The sequence below is a fragment of the Mytilus edulis genome, chromosome 7, assembly GCF_963676685.1.
Source record: "Mytilus edulis chromosome 7, xbMytEdul2.2, whole genome shotgun sequence".
Lineage (NCBI taxonomy): Eukaryota > Metazoa > Mollusca > Bivalvia > Mytilida > Mytilidae > Mytilus > Mytilus edulis.
This window is the reverse complement of record NC_092350.1, coordinates 13,954,610-13,972,055: the sequence shown is the minus strand read 5'-3', so window position 1 is coordinate 13,972,055 and position 17,446 is coordinate 13,954,610. Positions and strand designations below refer to the sequence as shown.

Sequence of the window (17,446 nt, the reverse complement as noted above, 5' to 3'; positions counted from 1 at the left end):
TTACAAGTAGAATGATTGTTAGACTGTTTTTTGTTTAATGCATTTCTAATAACAAGTTCAAACATGTTCAAGATTAGAACAAATTAATAATGAATACATTAAGCAGGTCCTGATTGAGGGGGTTGACCGAAATGAATCTTGGGAAATTTGAAATGCCATTAGAAAATGAGTGCATAGAGATTAGGCATAGAAGTTTTGTCTAGCAATTATTACGGGCCAAATCAACGAACCCCTCAAACAGCTGCTTATAATGTTCATAACGTGTAGACCGAAAGTTGCAGTGAATTATTGAATATTTAAAATTGAAAATGATAAGCTTAGAGAATGTATTCAAATAATGATAAAAACTTTATAATATCTTTATTCAGATACATGATCAAAAGTTGTGAAGCTAGAAAAAAAACTTGGAAAATAAATTTACCAAATTGACACACCAAGCTATTACAGCCCTTGGATGGTGTAAACTTTCCAAAAAAACGTATGGTGTAATAGATAAATTTGGTGTATTTACTGTCTTCTGATTGGCTAAAAGAATTGGCTTTATTTTCAATGTTATCAATTTTTATGGAGACACGCCCACTCTAACGTTGTGTTATCATACGCAAAAATCTGTGTACGTTGTTATTGGTATTTATATATAACTTTGAGCATTATATTTGATAGAAATTTATTTATAATGAATGGCAATAATTTATTTTGAATTTATTGAACCATAAAATTAATTTTTGACTGTTCACATTTAACATAATCCGCTTCGCGGATTATTCAATGTGAAGAGTCAAAAATTAATTTTATGGTTCAATAAATTCAATAAACTGTTCACATTTAACATAATCCGCTTCGCGGATTATTCAATGTGAAGAGTCAAAAATTAATTTTATGGTTCAATAAATTCAAAATAAATAAAAGCCATTCATTAAATGGTGTATGGCATATGGTGCAATGGTGTAAGGTATATGGTGCTATGGTGTATGGTGTAAAGGGAATGGTGTAATGGTGTTTGAGGAATATGGTTTGATTGTGTAACGTGCGATATGGAATGGTGTGAATGATGGTGTACGACATTTCATTGGTTGAAAACGAAGTTCTTTTTATTTTATTTTTTTGAATTGTAAACATAAACAATAATAATACTTTTAATATTTGAAATTTAATTACATAATGGGTAATGACGGTAATTTGGAATCGAGTAGATAGAATGGGGAATGGTGCATGGTGTAATGTGTAAGGTGTATGGTGCAAAGGTGTAACGTGTATGGTGTAATGGTACAAGGTCAAGGTGTATGGTGTAATGGTGTATGGTGTATGGTGTAATGGTGTATGGTGTTAGTGGGAAGTTTACACCATCCAAGGACTGTATATACAAGTTTGCCAACATTCTTTTCCGTAGCTAGCTCACTCTCGCACATATTTGTGTGTGTAACCAACCATATACTATTGTTATTGCCTCTAATGTATGTTAAGTGTTTGTCTCTTGTCTTTGTCTTGTCTGTAATTATAATGACCTGATGATGTCATATGACGCAAACTTATTTTATTTGTTTGATTTGATTTATTTATACCACTCAGACAAGTGGACCGCTGTAAAACTCAACTAAAATATCATAATTTGTATTCTTCAGTCACCCTCGTAAGGATGCCTTGCACAAAGGCAACATTTTATTATGTTTGATATTACTATCTAGTTAAATATATAAACTAGAAAATAATAACTTGAGTTACTGATAAGAAAGCACATTTAATTTTACGTCATGATTACCAGTATTAGAAAGTTTCTATAAGTTATACAAAGGAGATTTATGCAGGGCTAAAAAGATCATCTCAAAGAAAATGTAACACCTGAAAACATCTTTTGAAATAAAGCCTCTATACATTGGCAACCTCTGATGGGATCACTGGCATTCATCAAGCGTTTTTTAAGTCATATTTTTTATGAAAGCATTATGTCACTCATACTAAACGTATTTTAGCCAGGAAAGACTTATTTTAAAGGCAAGAGTCGATGGAATATTTTTTTATTCAATGCGTTTTGTGAGTTTAATGCAGTCATTTTATTTCGAAGTTCATACGTTATTTACAAACGGGAAACAATCTGTTCATTGCCGAAATGGCGTATTTTAACGGCTTTCTAACATTACCAATGCAAAATTAAAATATGCATAAAGACCAAACAAAGAGCTTTCCAATAGTTATCGATTATTGAAAGAAAACAATAGTTTATGGTATGTGTCCCAGCAGAAGAAACGAGTAGCGAAAAAGACAAGGACTCACAATGCCAAAAAAACAGAGTTTTTAAGGTCTACGTCAATTATAGGAAAACGTATCTCGAAATTGGAAAATCTAAATCGAGTATTTTTTAAATTAATTTCCAAGCTTTCCAAAAAGACTTTTCCTTTCAAGTTTTGATACTGGAATGAGTGAGCAATTAGCGTGTGAAATTTGACAAAAAATAGACGGAAAATAACGGGTTTTGGAAGCGGAATGTTTCTTACATTATCGCGACGTCCTGATTGTTGAACTTATTTTCCAACATTTTTGCTACTTGAAATTTTAACGAGACATACTACTTATTGCTTCTTAACCTGTACACATGGACGATGAGAGTGAATCTGACTGTCCTCTGTCGGAGGACGAGGAGGAATACCTTGATTTGCTCCTGAATAACCAATTAGAAGAGGAAAATTGGCGAGAAGATGACTTTGTGCCAGTTTTTTCTAGTTAAGGGTTAATTTGTTTATTTGTATTTGAGATTATTAGTTGTTCCCATATTTTATCTGTGTGGTAGCGAGCTTAAAATTCGTTCATATGAAATTTAATATCTATGTATCATTTGCTTTTGAATTGCTGTTGATGGAATAAATAAATGAAAAGAAGTGGGATGACATAGCCAGAAATTAGTAGTGGTTTTGCTAATTAATATTCATAATATGTAAATGAGAATTGTACCACGTGATAGTAGTTTGAACTAGACTGGCTTGATAGGCTTGATATCATTAAAATCTTTAAAACACGGATATTATAAGTTGCCCGTCACAGAGTCCTTGTTTACAATCACTTTGATATTTCCGTAAAGTTGTCGGCGGTCAAAATCAAAACAATGAACGCGAATTTAGTGAATTTTTCGTGCTTTTTTGAGTTTATTTTTCTTAAAATAGTGACATTTTAATTTTACGTGGGAAACTAGAGTTCAACGACTACATATACAAGGTTTGGACTTGCTTATTCTTTGGAAATTCAAGTTTCAAATTTCACCCCGGAAACCTGTTTTTGTAATGGCCTTGTACATTGTAAGCCAATTTTCAACACGAAGTTTGCAAATTTGACGTTTCAGCCATTTTAGCCTGTATTTTACACTGCAATGTTAAAAGCCTCTCGCTTCGATTTTTAAAATAGCTCAGGAACCTGTATTTTTGCAACAACAGTCATTATGTTTCGTGTAAATGGTGTATATTGTTGTGTATATTCATTTTCTGCCCCGGCAACCTGTCTATCGCTTAAATTAAAATTAAAACAGACATTTTTTCAAAATTCCCTATCATTTTAATGTAATTTCCGTGACCCGTATCCGATTTCTTTAGTATAATATTCAAATAAGCAAAGTGGCGTTGATTTCTGGATATGTCTGATTGCCAATGACCAAACTATCCAAAAAGATTTTGATGTATTTCAATAACATGTATGTACAGTTATATTAAAGCAGTATAGAAAAGCAGTGTTTACATTTAAATTTTAATGTTCTTAAAGGATGACTAAGAGATATTAATTCTCTCAATATTAACAATACTATTTTACAATAAAACATAACATGACATACATGTACATGTACAAATAAAATCAAGGGAGTAGTACATCCAACTGGTTTAGTGTAACTTGCTGTTTGGTGTGAGCCAAATCTCCGTGTTGAAGGCTGCACTCTGATAAATTGTTACTTGGATGGAGAGTTGTCTGATTAGCACTCATACCATATCTTACTATATCTATTGAAATATATAATTGGTCGGTTCTGGTTCATTATAGAGTTAAAAGTAAGGGAAATATGAATAATAAAAGAATGAACATGAATATATGATTATAGATTATTAGATAAGATATACATGTATTTGGGCAATTAAGTATAATCAAAAGTATGTCCTGTTCTTAAGAGGTGTCTCGTAATTGGACAGTTTCTTCCTTTTGTATAGAACGCCCGGTGATTGTTAAGTCTGATGTTGAATTTAGTTTCTGTTTCACCAACATACTGCAGCTTGCAAGTTCCACAAGTAAGAATATAAATACTATCCAATATATATATTATGGAGCATGAAATAGTGACCTATTCCAGCGACTCAGCTTATTAGTTATTTCACATTTTTGCGGTATAGTAATTAAATTTGTATAATTTTATTTCTTCCATGTAATACTTGAAATTGTTGCTCATCCATGTAGAACTATAACTCCTTAAGAATAATAATAATTTGCATTTTTTTTTTTCAAATTCGCAGTAAATACAAGTTAATAGTTGAAAGTTAAAAATAACCTAATATATCAAATATCAATAAAGTACTGTTCCGGTAAATCAAGTAAGTGCATTTTCGATTTGTTATCAATACAATAATCGGCCATATTTGAATGCCATTTATAAGGAATGTACTACATCTCCTTATTTTCATAAGACACATGGATGATCGGGGGTTTCTTGAAGGGCTAAAAGAAACAGTAAATATACAGGATGCTGACGAAGCTATCGAGACTTTAGTTAAAGCTGGTGCAAACTTAAAGTTAGACAGAGACCAAAAATATGGGATACAGTGCTGCGCACATAATGGTATGTTTTTTTTCTAAACGTTTATCAAAATATTCCATAGTGACACCTATATCGAAAAACTAAAATGAATATGATAAAATAAGAAGAGGAAGTATTGTTGCTAATGACACAACTTGGTTTTCCCTAGAGATCAAATAACATAAAACACGTATAAGTTGGCAAATAATGTTTCTTTTTTTTAGATTCACATATAGCCATTTAATGACGTGTGACCTATAATATCTATACAATTAACTGGTTGATAGTTTTGTCTGGGAGATCATTATTTGTTTATTATATAAACAAGAAGAAATTAACAGCTATAGGTCACCGTGCGGCCTTCAACAATGAGCAAAGCACATACAGCATAGTCAGATATAAAAGGCCCCGAAATGACAATGTAAAACAATTCAAACGAGAAAACTAACGGCCTTAAATTCATATAAAAAATAAACGAAAAACAAATATATAACACATAAACAAACGATAACCACTGAATTACAGGCTCCTGACTTGGGACAGGCACATACATAATAATGTGGCGGGGTTAAACATGTTAGTGGGATCCCAACCCTCCCCCTAATCAGGGACAGTGGCATAACAGTACAAAATAAGAACGAACTATTAAAATTAGTTGTTATAAGCATTAGATTAGCTGGTATATTAATAAAATTAACGGTACCAATTTTGTTGCACCAGATGCGCATTTCGACAATAAATGTCTCTTCAGTGATGCTCGTGGCCAAAATATTTAAAATCCAAAGCTTATATAAAAGATGAAGAGCTTTAAATGATTACCAGCCTTTTCTGGTGGTACTCGACTCTAGTATGCTTGTTCAATGAGTTTACATTGTAACAGAACGACCAGTTTTGTATTAATATCTTATACTATCACGACAACAGTCAACTGAATTTATAGCAGTGAATGATATAAAAAAAAATATTCTATAATAGGATTTCGCTATATTCTTTTATAAATGAACTTTTTCATATACTTAAAAGAAAAATGAAATGAAAAAATGGGGTCACCGTTCATTTAAGCTCACAATCTGCCTCCGGAAGAAGCATACATTTTTGTTAAAGTTCTTTTTTCTGTTGAACTAATAGGAGAAATAGAGGCAGTATAGAAATAAAAAAATAACCTAATTACAGCAATCGCTTAAATTTTACAATTATTTAGTTTATGTACAGCTTCTATGAAAACAATAATAAAAAATATAGGTCACCGATGAGTTAAAAAAGATATTTCAAATTTAATGCCAAAAAATGGCATTTTGCACCAAAGGGAGATAATTTGGATCTTTTTCAATGATATAAACATTTTAAAAGTCACCTGGGGCCAAACCGAATCGATTTTTGGGTTGATTTTTTCTACCATATCATAAAGTAATAACTAGTAGTGTAATAAATAAAATTTGTAATGAAAAAATACAGGTTAAATTATTTTGATGAAATTTTTGTACCCACGAGCCACCTTAAAGAATAAAAATATATAGAACAACAGTGTCTTGCTTACTTTGGAAAAAAATCACAAAATGTTAAATTTGACTGTTTTCGTTGTTTAGCATGTACAAACATATGCATTCTACTAGGATGTAACTTGAAAAACTAGTGAACCGGTAACCGTAAACACCATGCACTAATATCCATATTTGTTGTAAGGCGATTATATGAATGAGTAGCAATTTAACGTGTGAATACACACTTAACATAGAAAAGGGTAGATAATTTCAACCTCAACATGGCAATTATCCGTGCTTACATTCGAAAGATGTGTTTTGAAAATAGAATAAATATGCATTGTTTACAACTATAATTGATAAATCAAATTAAGTATGTATAAGTAGAAAGATTTAGAGAAGAAAATAAAAATGTGAAGGTTGGCAGATGATGTATGATTTAGCATTAGAGAAGCCAAATCCCTAAGTTGCAACTTCAGCTGGGAAAGCTAAAACATGGTTTGAAGTGTATGTGAAATACATTTCAAACATTCGTTCAATTGGCATTTTGTTGGGGTGCATTGTATATTTTTCAGTTTCTGCATCAGGAAAAGTAAATAAAATTTTAGAGTTGCGAACACACGATTCAAAGTCTTGTATCGACACAAATTTACCATGCAACTAGCCAACTATTGTTCATACAACAGGTACAAAATTTCAAAATGCTCCAAATTTATTAAAACTTAAAATTGACGATGAGCAATATTGTTGGATGTTGAATTTGGTGTTGGAATTTCTAAAATGTCTGCCGTTACCATGGAAACACGTCGAGACTGGTCAAAATGCTCCAAAAATCTAAAAGTAGGATTCACTTTCTTAAAATGGTAGGTCAAATGCATTTAAACTTTGAAGGTAAACTATGTTCCCTCCATTGTACCAATGTGGTATCTGCCATTAAATTTTTGAAATGATCTTAATTACAATATGAACCATATAAAATGTAAAAAAAATGTAAAACATTTCAAAATGCTTCAAAGTTTATGAACTAAATATGATTGTTGCCTAGCAAGTAAGTCTAAATAAGACTTTTGACTTTGGAATTTCAAAAATGGACGCCGTTGCCCAGCAAACATGTGAAAAAAGAGTAATGCTTTAAATATTCTGAATATTTACAGAAATATGTATTGCCATGCATATATGTGCATTCGAGGTGCACAACTTTACATAGGGGTCCACATCATTTCTTGTTTGAATCGTTATACATTTGTCACGTTGGGGTCTTTAACGGCTGACTATGTGGATTGGGGTCGTCTTATTGGCAATGGTACCACATCTTCTTTTCTTTACATTCAATATGACTTGTGATTGTCTGAGTATGCTGATGTATACACTTAATATCGATAGTATGTGTGGATTTTTGTGAAAAAAAAGTAAAATCACATAAACAATTTTTTAATAAAATATTTTCTGAAAAGAAAAAAAATGCACGACTTTCTTTTTGTTCATGAATATATAATATGTTGTCTTTCAAAAGTTTTCAATGACCATGGTATTGCTAGTCTTTGGAGATAAATAGATTCAAAATTGAAAGTTTTGCCACTAACATATACACTGTAGCGTATTATAATCGTTAAAAAGACTAAATATTGTAAGACATGTTATGTTAATAAACAAAACAAAATTAGAAAAGGACTATAATCAATTGTAAACACCTTAGGCTCGGTTAAAAAGACAATTCCTGAAAGTAGTACCCATTTAAGTCTAATTAAAACTGCATCGTATTTGATAACTTTCCAATGTGCTCGTATATCTGTAATGTCGTGAATGTTATTTTAAGACTTTTTCAAGTGTGTTAAACTGCAGTTAATTTTAACCACGAGATGTACTAAAAAGGTACTACATGTGTATATGTACAATTAGCAACCTTTGATTTTTTAATAATTTCAAAATTTATTAATTAGACTTTAATATTATGTAAATAGTACCAGATGCAGAGCAATTGCTACTAGGCTAAACATTGGGGTTCCATCTGGGAAAAAACAATCCACTAGCGTTACGATCAAGAAATAAATCATTCATCAACAGGCTATTTGGACAGATCGATTGGCATAGTGTCGGTTACGTTCTTTGCAAATACTACTTTTACTACCGGATAAGCTATAGCTATACATTTACTAGCCCATGTCATTCTTATTCATGTTTTATTATCAAAACTAGGCACACTGAAAGTATCTTCTGATGTGGTCATTGAAAACTTCTTAAAGATCAAAAAGCTCCTGTATTGCTTTTTTTACCAGTTTGGGATTTCAGCAAACGTTCCATTTCTCTCGAAACTCAAATTGTCAGAAATTAGATTAGAATAATTGTTTACTCTTTTCTAGCTTTAGATGATGCATTGGAATTTTTGCAATTCTCTGGGGATACAGGAAATTCTATAAAAAGTATTGATTCGGCAGAACGCTCAATACTATTATCGTTGTTGTCTGAAGAAACACGTTGCGATGATGATATGAACAAAGTTGAAATAAAATCAAATATAGCTTCATTCCTTGTTAGACATGGAGCATATTTTGGGAAAGATCAAGACGGAAATGGTCCATTGCATATAGCTGCAAAGACTGGCTCCCTAGCGACTTTAGAAGTACTCTTACAATTGTGCAAGAATACAATAGTTGACAAGAATCATGTAGGGGATACAGCGGTACATATGTGTCTGAAAAATCGTAAGTAAACTAATATTTACAGGCTGAATCAAATTAACATATGATATGTCTCTTACTGATAATTATGTGTATTTTTTCGACGATTTAATGTGTATATACTCTTTGACCTTATAACGATAGTTATCATGTGACAGCAACGTTGTTTTAAAGTGAGCATAATGCTGACTTGTATTAAGTCTTGTAAAAAAAAATTAAGAAATGTCCCCTTTTCCATTTAAACTTAGAACAGCAATCGAATCAAAAAAGTACAAAATATCGATAAACAGACAAACAAGGTACACTTGACACAACAAAGAAAACTAAAGAATAATCAACACGAACCCCACCAAAAAGAAGGGGTGGTCGTAGGTGCTCCAGAAGGGTAAGCATATCTTGGAGTTCTATTTTGTTTTTTCTAGGAATATCCTCAATATGTTGAATGAACGTTGAATAGTTGTTCAAACTTTCATAGAGAAAACAAAACAGAATGACAAAATAAGTGATTGACAGCTATGTGCATTTGAATGATCTCTCGATCATGTTTTCTGATAAATAAAGTTAACTCGTCATTCTATTTTTATTTGTAAACGTTATTTACAGTTGTTATGGAATGAATTGAAATTTGGTGATACCAATAAAGAAAAGAAGCAAACACGTAGCTTCCAATATTTATCATATTCCTGGTATTTTGTTATACTTGTAAATTAAGTATGGACATTCAAACCAATCCATGTAGTCCACCGTTGATATTCAACCTGATAACAGCAAAGTGCACAATCCATAATATTTATATTGTAATGGTAACAAACCCTACAAAGTTAAACTGAATTTAAATAAAATTGAGAATGGAAATGGGGAATGAGACAACAACCCGACCATAGAAAAAAAACAACAGCAGAAGGTCACCAACAGGTCTTCAATGTAGCGAGAAATTCCAGTACCCGGAGGCGTCCTTCAGCTGGCCCCTAAACAAATATATACTTGTTCAGTGATAATGAACGCCATACTAATTTCCAAATTCAAACCCTGTTTTGACTTGAAACACTTACAGGGTTTGTTTAATTTATATTTCTATTTTCCAGCAAAGGAGAATGTATGTGAAATTATACAAAAGCTTCTAGAAAATCAAACCTCAACACTGTCTTTGAATTTAAAAGGAGAATCGCCACTGTACCTAGCAACTGTTTTAAGAAAACTGCAAAACATCAAAGTTGACTTTTCTTCGATAACGGCTCAGTTGGTAGAAGCATTACTTGGAAATGGTGCCGATCCTAATGATCACTCTACGCATTATATACCTTTGTTGTCTACTTTAGAAGCAAAGGATGTCAAAACATCTACACTTCTATTAGAGGCTGGTGCAAATGTTAATGCCACAAATAACCGTGGAATGTCGGGACTCCATGTTATTTTTATGTGTCATGATAAAAAAGGTAAAAATGTCAATATATTACAAATAGAGAAAGGACGCGGTGGATATTTTCAAATCAAATAATTAAACGTAAAAACAGTTAGTGGTAAACAAATGGGGTATCAAGTAATGATTATGGAACAAATGACCTATTATTTGGCAAAAGGTCTATGGTCACTTATAACCTTGACTATGGGCCATGACAATCTTTTTCAATTTACAAAAAATATTCCTATTAAGATTGAAGAATCTTGATAATTGAAAAGGCTCTACATGATAGAGAAAATACAATGTTATAAAGGGTTAAATTCTTAATGATTCTTATGGTACTTAGTTTACAAAATGTATTCAATGACCCTGCTCATCAACTAAGATGGCCACCATGGCTTAAAATATTCTTAGGGTTTATAGTTTAAAAATGTGTCCGATGAACCCTCCCATTAACCAAGACGGCCTGTATGACTAAAATTATAACATGGTGGTTAATTGTAGTGTATGGCTTATATCTCTGAAATTTTCAAACGCATTAGACAACCCGTTGTTTAAAAGCTGTCCCTGAATTAGTAATTTTAACTAGAGGCTCTAAAGAGCCTGCGTCGCGCACCTTGGTCTATGTGCATACTAAACAAAGGACACAGATGATTTCATGAAAAACATGTGTTTTGTTGTTGGTGATGTGTTTGTAGATCTTACTTTATTGAAAAATATTACTGCTTATAATTATCTCCATCATAAATGATATTGGCCCAGAAGTGACAGTGGAAAATATGTTGTACAAATTTACAAAAATTTACAAAATTTATGAAAATTGTTAAAAAATTAAAACGACTATTACTCCTTAAGGGATCAAATGACCACTTTGGTCAAGTTTACTTGTTTGTAGCTCTTAATATGCTGTACATTATTAATATTTTAAAACGGTTTATCTCTATCTATAATAATATTCAAGTTAATAAACAAAAACGGCAAAATTTCCTTAAAATATCCAATTTAAGGGCAGCAACCCAACAACGGGTTCTCTGATTCATCTGAAAATTTCATTGCAGATACTTGACATAATAAACAGTTTTGCCCCATATCAGATTTGCTCTCAATTCTTTGGTTTCAGAGATATAAGCCAAAATCTACATTTTACCCATATGTTCTATTTTTAGCCATGGCGGCCATCTTGTCCGGATCACTGGACACTTTTTTAAACTAGATACCCGAATGATGATTGTGACCAAGTTTGATTTAATTTGGCCCAGTAGTTTCAGAGGAGAAGATTTTTGTAAAAGTTATCGACGACGGACGACAACGACGGACAAAGGACGACGACGACGGACAAAGGACGACTACGACGACGGACAAAGGACGACTACGATGGACGACGGACGCAAATTGATGAGAAAAGCTCACTTGGCCCTTCGGGCAGTTAATAAAAATGTGCAGTTTTGCTTAGTATCTAGGATATTATAATAGATAGAGATACACAGTTACAAGCAAGATTCTATGTATCAGAAGAAAATGCCAAAAGCATATAGAAATAAAATAAGTCAAGAAGTTGGAGTTGAATGGGCGTCGTTAAAAATCTCGAAAATCATGTGTCGGAAACATCAAAAATAAAGCTGAAAGACAAAAAAGAAAAAAATGATAATTTTGACGTAAATCAAAAAAATTATTGCTTATGTAGGCGGTATGCTATCTAATCTATGAGAGAAAACATTATTATTGGATTATTAATGTGCTTCTTGATGTGTTTCAAATACATATAAATATTATACTCATCACTCCCATCTTATAGTACCAAATGTATCATAGAAATCGAAACCATGATTGGTTGGTTCACAAAACAGGAGAAAATTTAGCAGTAAACCGCGATAACACACGATCACTTATGTACAATGTATCTCGCACACTTTTTAAGTCTTTTAAATCGAAAATTGTTTTTTTTTCAAGAATTTCAAATTTTAACAAATATGCCTCATGGCTTTTAAAATTCTACATGATTTTATTTTAAAACTTTGAGAGAACTTTTGAGAATTAAAAAGTGAACAACAAATTGTAATATTGTTTCTTGGTCAATAAATAAAGTCAGATGCAATTAATAATAATACTATGCTAACTTATATATAACTGAGAATGAAATCATTGGGTTTTTTTTCTTTCAGAAAACGATCATTGTCTGACACATCTGCTGCTTGAAAAGGGTGTCAAAGTTAATTTGATTGATAGCGAGGGAAAGTCTGCAATGTTCCATATGGTTGATACGTATATGGAGAACTATGACAGAAACGAATCAGATATTCATTTATTTAATGATATTTTCAATGCTCTTTTAAATCATGGCGCTGATCTCAATATTTGTGACAATTCAGAAGAAACAGTATTGAGTTTATTCTGTTCGTTTGGTAAGTGACTACTTTGTCATTTTGATTCACAGTAAATTTCACGATTTCATTTAAACCTGAAATCATTTTATGCAAATTTTATGATAATGTCACTTTTAACCTCTTGAATGAAAAATGAGAAATTCAAAACGTCATTTCTACGCGTTATTCTTCAGTTAAAGCTGTATATTTTGATTTTGTCCTTTCTCATTTTTATTTTGTATATTTGCCTTATTGTATTTCTTTGCCTATTTGCCTTTTTGTATTTCTTTGTTCACACATTCGTTGTTTTTATAGTAATTAAGATTATGACACAATGTTGACTGCTGTACCACAATTTTTGACATGTTTATGTATGTTAGTTTTGTAAATCCATTAATTTTAATATCATGGCTTAAAGATGGATGATGCCATCTAAATCTTTTGTTTTATATATTATCAGCTATCGCCAATCAGGCAAAATATGAAGCTATTGTTGCTATATATGCAAACATGGCTTTTTTCATTTGAACAAATGATTACAATACCATTTTTCTAACATGACAAAGTATGATACTTTAAATAGTGTAATGACATTTCAAACATTGGTAAAAAGGTGAAATTCGTTTTAATAACTACCATTTGAAAGTGGTTTATAAAAATGTTATACCGATTAAAAAAACACACGAATATATAACTTTTTAAGTAACGACTGTTGGAATACGTTTTATGGAATATGTTATTGGTGATAATGTTTGTATTTCTATTATACAGTTGTTATAACTTAAAATTAATTATTACACAAAAATGTATTCTTTTGAATGATGTTTCTAATTTTCAATTCTTTTTTTTTTTTTTTTTTTTTTGGGGGGTTTTGTATTTTCTCAATTCTCTCTTTTTATTTGTTGGTTGTGTCAGGCCTTATTTTAGACTAAGTGTAAAAGTTTCATTTACTTAAACCTTTAAACTGAATGTTGCATGCTAGGTATAATTGCAATTGGTATATTATGTAAATAAGACGACTTCATATGTTGGCGAAACTTGTGTTCGATACTATTTGTCTGTTAAAGTAAATAAATTCGTTAAAACAATAATTTAAAAAAGGACGCGTCTTTCAAAATGTATATAAACTATTTCTTTTAAGAAGAATTTATTTTGAATTTTTATAACTTTCAATAAAGATGACGGATCGGGTTTTAAATGCAATCGTAGTAAATCGTATGACAAATCTCATATTCTTTTAAATATAAGTAATATAACAAACATCTTCAAAACCCGGACAGAAATTACTGACAGAAAACAATATCATTGTGTCTTGTTTTATTATTATTGATATTTGCTTGATTACAATTTATTTAAAAGTGTGTTTTGGTACTGTTATTAGTTATAAAAACATTTTGTTGAACAATATATTTGAAGAAAATTCATTCAACACAGTACAGAATAATTTAATTGTGGACTTAACACGTCTTCTGATTGACTGATTGTGTTTTGTTTATCATTTCATAGACATAATTTAGTCATGTGACTCTACCGTCAACGTTATCAACGTGTTTTTATGATTTACTCCGGCTTAGAATTGAATTTAGCATAAAATTAAAAGGAATGACTGTTATATGTTTTCTGTCCATTCGAAATAACATAAGACAGAAAGAATGTTACAGTCATTCCTTAAGTGTTGATAAAGAAAGCATACTTTTTGATGATATAAGGTGTATCTTCAAAATTGAAGGCACTATTGATAACTTTAAAAAAAAAAAAAGCAAGTCTCCCGCTTTAAATAAACTCATCATAAATAACAGGGCTAAAATTTGTAAATACGCCAGACGTGCGTTTAGTATAAAAAAAATAATCAATGACGCTCGAATCCCAAAAAGTTAAAAATGCCAAATAAAGTACGAAGTTGAAGAGCATTGAGGATCAAAACTCCTAAAATGTTTGCCAAATACAGCTAAAGTAATTTATGCCTGAAGTAGAAACGCCTTAGTATTTAAAAAAATACAAATTTTGGTAAACAGTTTATTTATAAATATAACCATATCGAAAACAATTCATGTCAGCACAAAAGTGCTGACTACCGGGCTGGTGATAGATAGTGCCTGATTGATTTACAATTTTACCATCCACAGTTTTACAACGGTAAATAATTATGTTATACCTTTAGTTTGATATCATGATTAGTTATATTTCAAATGTTTTATCTACAAAGGAAAAAATATAGACATAGGACGAATTCTACTGGCAAGCGGAGCGGACCCAAAGAATGGATACTGCCTGCAAAATGCAATGAATATTTGTAGAAAGTTTGAAAATAGAAAATCGTGGATGTCTTTTATGATCTCCGTGCTGCAGAAAGGAGCTGATCCAAACAAACGTAAGGCAAAATCGTCAAATCTTATTGAACTTGTTAAAAAAAGAAACAGTCATATTGTTGAAGAGTTTCTCAAGCATGGTGCTGATGTTAATTATTCGGATGTTATGAAGACAACGGCTTTACATTATGCCTGTGATATAGGTTAGTGAAGAAGTCTTGATTATTGTCAATTTAAATTACTCAAATGATCTTTAAAGTATAAGTATTTATATTATAGGAGGGTATCATGAAAATGATACTGACAGTCTATATAGAAAGTTTCCAAAACGATTCATTGGGTTGCTTACTGCAGATTTTTTTAACCTTACGAACGGAATTATTTCCTCTCTAATTATGTATTCAAATGTCATGTAGGTACTGTGTCAGCAATCGGCAGTGAGATCAAGAATTGTTTATCTGCTTCCTCAAGTGAAGACATTTTAAAATAATTTTATTTTGAATGTAACGCGTCTTCTGATTGGCTGACGTTGTTTTGTTTGTCAGCTCAAAGCCATAATTTTGTCAGGTGACCGTGACGTCATAATTTTTTTTTATCGTTTATTTCGGTTTAAAATGGAATTTAGAATTAGATTATAAGAAATGGCTGTAGATTTTTACTGTCTATTCGAAATAACATAAAAAATTCTGTGCACACTTTAAAATAACACGTTTTACATGTGATTAGAAATGAAATCAATTATAATAATAACTCCTTCATCCTTATCACACATATCTTCCAATATTCTGTCCTTACTTGCAAGTTAAAACGTAAACTCCGCCCGATCAATTGAAATAACATTGGTAAAATATACTGGTCAAGTTTTATCAGGACATTGTTGATTCGATCCTTTATCCGTTGTTTTACAGGTAGTGTTAACTGCAATAATTAGGTCACCTTCTTTATGTTTTCTTTAAGTTACTCATCATATTGTATGTAAAATATAATGAACATCAAATATGCCATAAGATTACGGACTTTGCGATTTGATTTTCCTCTGAGTTCAGTATTTTAATGATTTTACTTTTTTTAAATATATAAAATAGAATAAACATCAAACATGATGTATAATTTGATATTGCATTGTTGTTAGTGGATTCAAGTTTTAACAAAAGGGCTATTTCTCGTTTGTCCAATGTTGTGTTCAATGCATCCTGGACAGGTTATGTAGTGTATTCAATATTTGAACATTCGTAAAATTGTTACTATATTTGGAATATTGTAAAGTTACAGTCTCTGATTATACGATTATCATATTTCGCGGATTCAACATCCATTGTCACCACACATTTACACATTGTTCATTTCAACTTTTGTGTTATAGTTTGACTTGCAGATTGTTTCATTTGTTATTGTATACATTTATGTACTATTCAATATATTTTTTTAAATGCTCTTACTTTGTAAAAGATACGTGTATGTATGAATCTCCTTTGTAGCATTGCAAAATATGTGTTTCTCCTCGATCACGTGTTGTAACAAATTGTAAAATTCAAATACCTATTATGCGTTTTAGTTAGATTTGTTTTAGGAATACAGATATTTTCTCATTTGATTATTTAAACATTTTGTGTAAAAAAACAGAAGTTCTGTACTTGTTCGTGTAATAAATACGATAAAGCGTAGTATATAATTCAAAATATCATAAAATACGGGTATTTCTTCTATTGAAACTAATAAAAGAATGAAGCATTCCCTGAAGAAAACCCTTTCTAACTGGTTTAGAACTGATTATTCTTCATCTGTTTTAGTGTCACTCTTCTACAAAACCCTTAAAGAGATTTTCAATGATGTCACAACCTTGTGCCAATGGCTGTATCTTTGATTTTGCTATATGTTGTACAAATAAAACTGAGATACATTTCCTCTGAGCACTATCCAAAAAGTGAATTCGGTTTTAAATCTACTGTCTACTATTTTATATACTTTATATATGTTTTCATCAATACAGAACATCTCTTTCAGTCCTCCCAAATAGTGAGGTATTTTGGTGTATAGACTTTTGACATTAACACATGTCAGAATTGTTTGTTCTTATAACTTGGAAAGTCAATACTATATCGGAATTAACTTAATATAAATGGGTACAAAAGAATAAAGACAATATCAAGGAAATGGCTTCATCGTGTTAAATGTTGCATTGTTGACTCTGGACCAATTACAATATATTAGGACTCTTGACCTATATCAAGTATCGTGCTTGTTGTATAAGGATATTCCATTCTATTAAGATTTCCGACATCTAGAACGTAAGTGCATATTAGTAACCGAAGTAATATGTTCTTGATATTAAAATATATAGATAAAACAAATTAGTATCTTCATTAGAATGGACTTGGAATTATCAAATCGCGAATGTAACGACAAGTCCACAATTATTAGAAGGGAAACTACTTCTCCTCATATATTCAA

At 31.1% G+C, this 17,446-nt stretch overlaps 1 protein-coding gene across 2 annotated transcripts in view; it reads left to right on the top strand.

Moving 5' to 3' along the window:
- The first annotated feature begins 4,521 nt into the window (after positions 1-4,521).
- Positions 4,522-17,446, top strand: part of LOC139529988 (poly [ADP-ribose] polymerase tankyrase-1-like) — a 28,010-nt gene continuing 15,085 nt past the window's right edge. The window contains exons 1-5 of one of the 2 annotated variants that reach the window (XM_071325995.1): positions 4,522-4,804; positions 8,604-8,945; positions 10,007-10,357; positions 12,486-12,725; positions 14,893-15,198. In XM_071325995.1, coding sequence (XP_071182096.1) covers positions 4,609-4,804; positions 8,604-8,945; positions 10,007-10,357; positions 12,486-12,725; positions 14,893-15,198 — 1,435 coding nt within the window. In that variant the 5' untranslated portion in view covers positions 4,522-4,608. The remainder of the gene's footprint in view (positions 4,805-8,603; positions 8,946-10,006; positions 10,358-12,485; positions 12,726-14,892; positions 15,199-17,446) is intronic. The other variant, XM_071325994.1, reaches the window with a different exon arrangement.